Below are 808 nucleotides of genomic sequence, written 5' to 3'. Positions count from 1 at the left end.
GTCCCTGGCCAAGATTGTCCGGGAGACCAGGCTGCGTAAGAAGGAGCCCACCAAGATGGACTGAGCGATGGTGCCCTGCCTTGGGGCTGTCCCCACCCCGTGGGGTGGTGCTGTCACAGACTCATGGCCCAGAAAGGCACCCCAGGATCCAGGCCTGGCTGCTTGGCTTGGGTGTGCCAGGCCAGGATGCAGGAGTGGGAAGAGGCTGCTTTGGGAGGTGGGAAGAGGTCTCAATTTGGGTGCTGAGCCCTCCTGCACCCATGGAGGGTGAGAGGGGAGGGAGGGTGCTGTGTTTGTGCGGCCCCAGCCTGGTGCTGTATTCAGAAGAAGCTGCTGTGTAAATAAAGAACCCCCTGTTCTTTGGGGGGCTGATGTGGGGCTGTATGACCCTCCTTTAGCCATCTGGGGCGTGCCTATTGCCCAGCCTTCCCCTGGCCCAGCTTTCCTGCTCCCACTCGATTGCTTTATGGGCTCTGGCTTCTGTTTTATGGGTATTTAGCAAAAAATACTTGGATGGGGAGGGGGGACAGTTCCTGAGGGGGCAGCTCCTGGAATCCATCCCGTCCATGGGTGCTGAGCCCCCGGGGGCAGCCTGGATCCAGCTCCTCCACCGTGTGTCGGTCTGGGGATGGTTGGGGTGGATGTCCCCGTGCTCCGGGCCAGCTGTGGGGTCTGTCCCCACCTCACCCTGCGGGGGGTTCGCAGGAGGGGACACCCCAGTCTCCTGCAGCAGAAAGGGTTTGCCCTGAGCCCCTGGGAGCCGCGCGCAGGGGCCGCTTTCCTTGCTGGCCCGTTCCTCCCCCCTCCC

The 808-nt window shown here is 62.9% G+C and overlaps 1 protein-coding gene across 1 annotated transcript in view; it reads left to right on the top strand.

The window, feature by feature from the left end:
• PIGS (phosphatidylinositol glycan anchor biosynthesis class S) overlaps nt 1-380 on the top strand; it is a gene marked incomplete at its 5' end in the record, with an annotated part of 4185 nt that extends 3805 nt beyond the window's left edge. Inside the window, one exon of the mRNA XM_031060623.1 lies at nt 1-380. This exon is cut by the window's left edge and continues 212 nt beyond it. Coding sequence (XP_030916483.1) covers nt 1-64 — 64 coding nt within the window.
• Between the last annotated feature and the right edge of the window lie 428 nt (nt 381-808).

Source organism: Geospiza fortis, unplaced genomic scaffold (genome assembly GCF_000277835.1).
Source record: "Geospiza fortis unplaced genomic scaffold, GeoFor_1.0 scaffold425, whole genome shotgun sequence".
Lineage (NCBI taxonomy): Eukaryota > Metazoa > Chordata > Aves > Passeriformes > Thraupidae > Geospiza > Geospiza fortis.
This window is presented reverse-complemented; position numbering and strand designations above follow the sequence as displayed.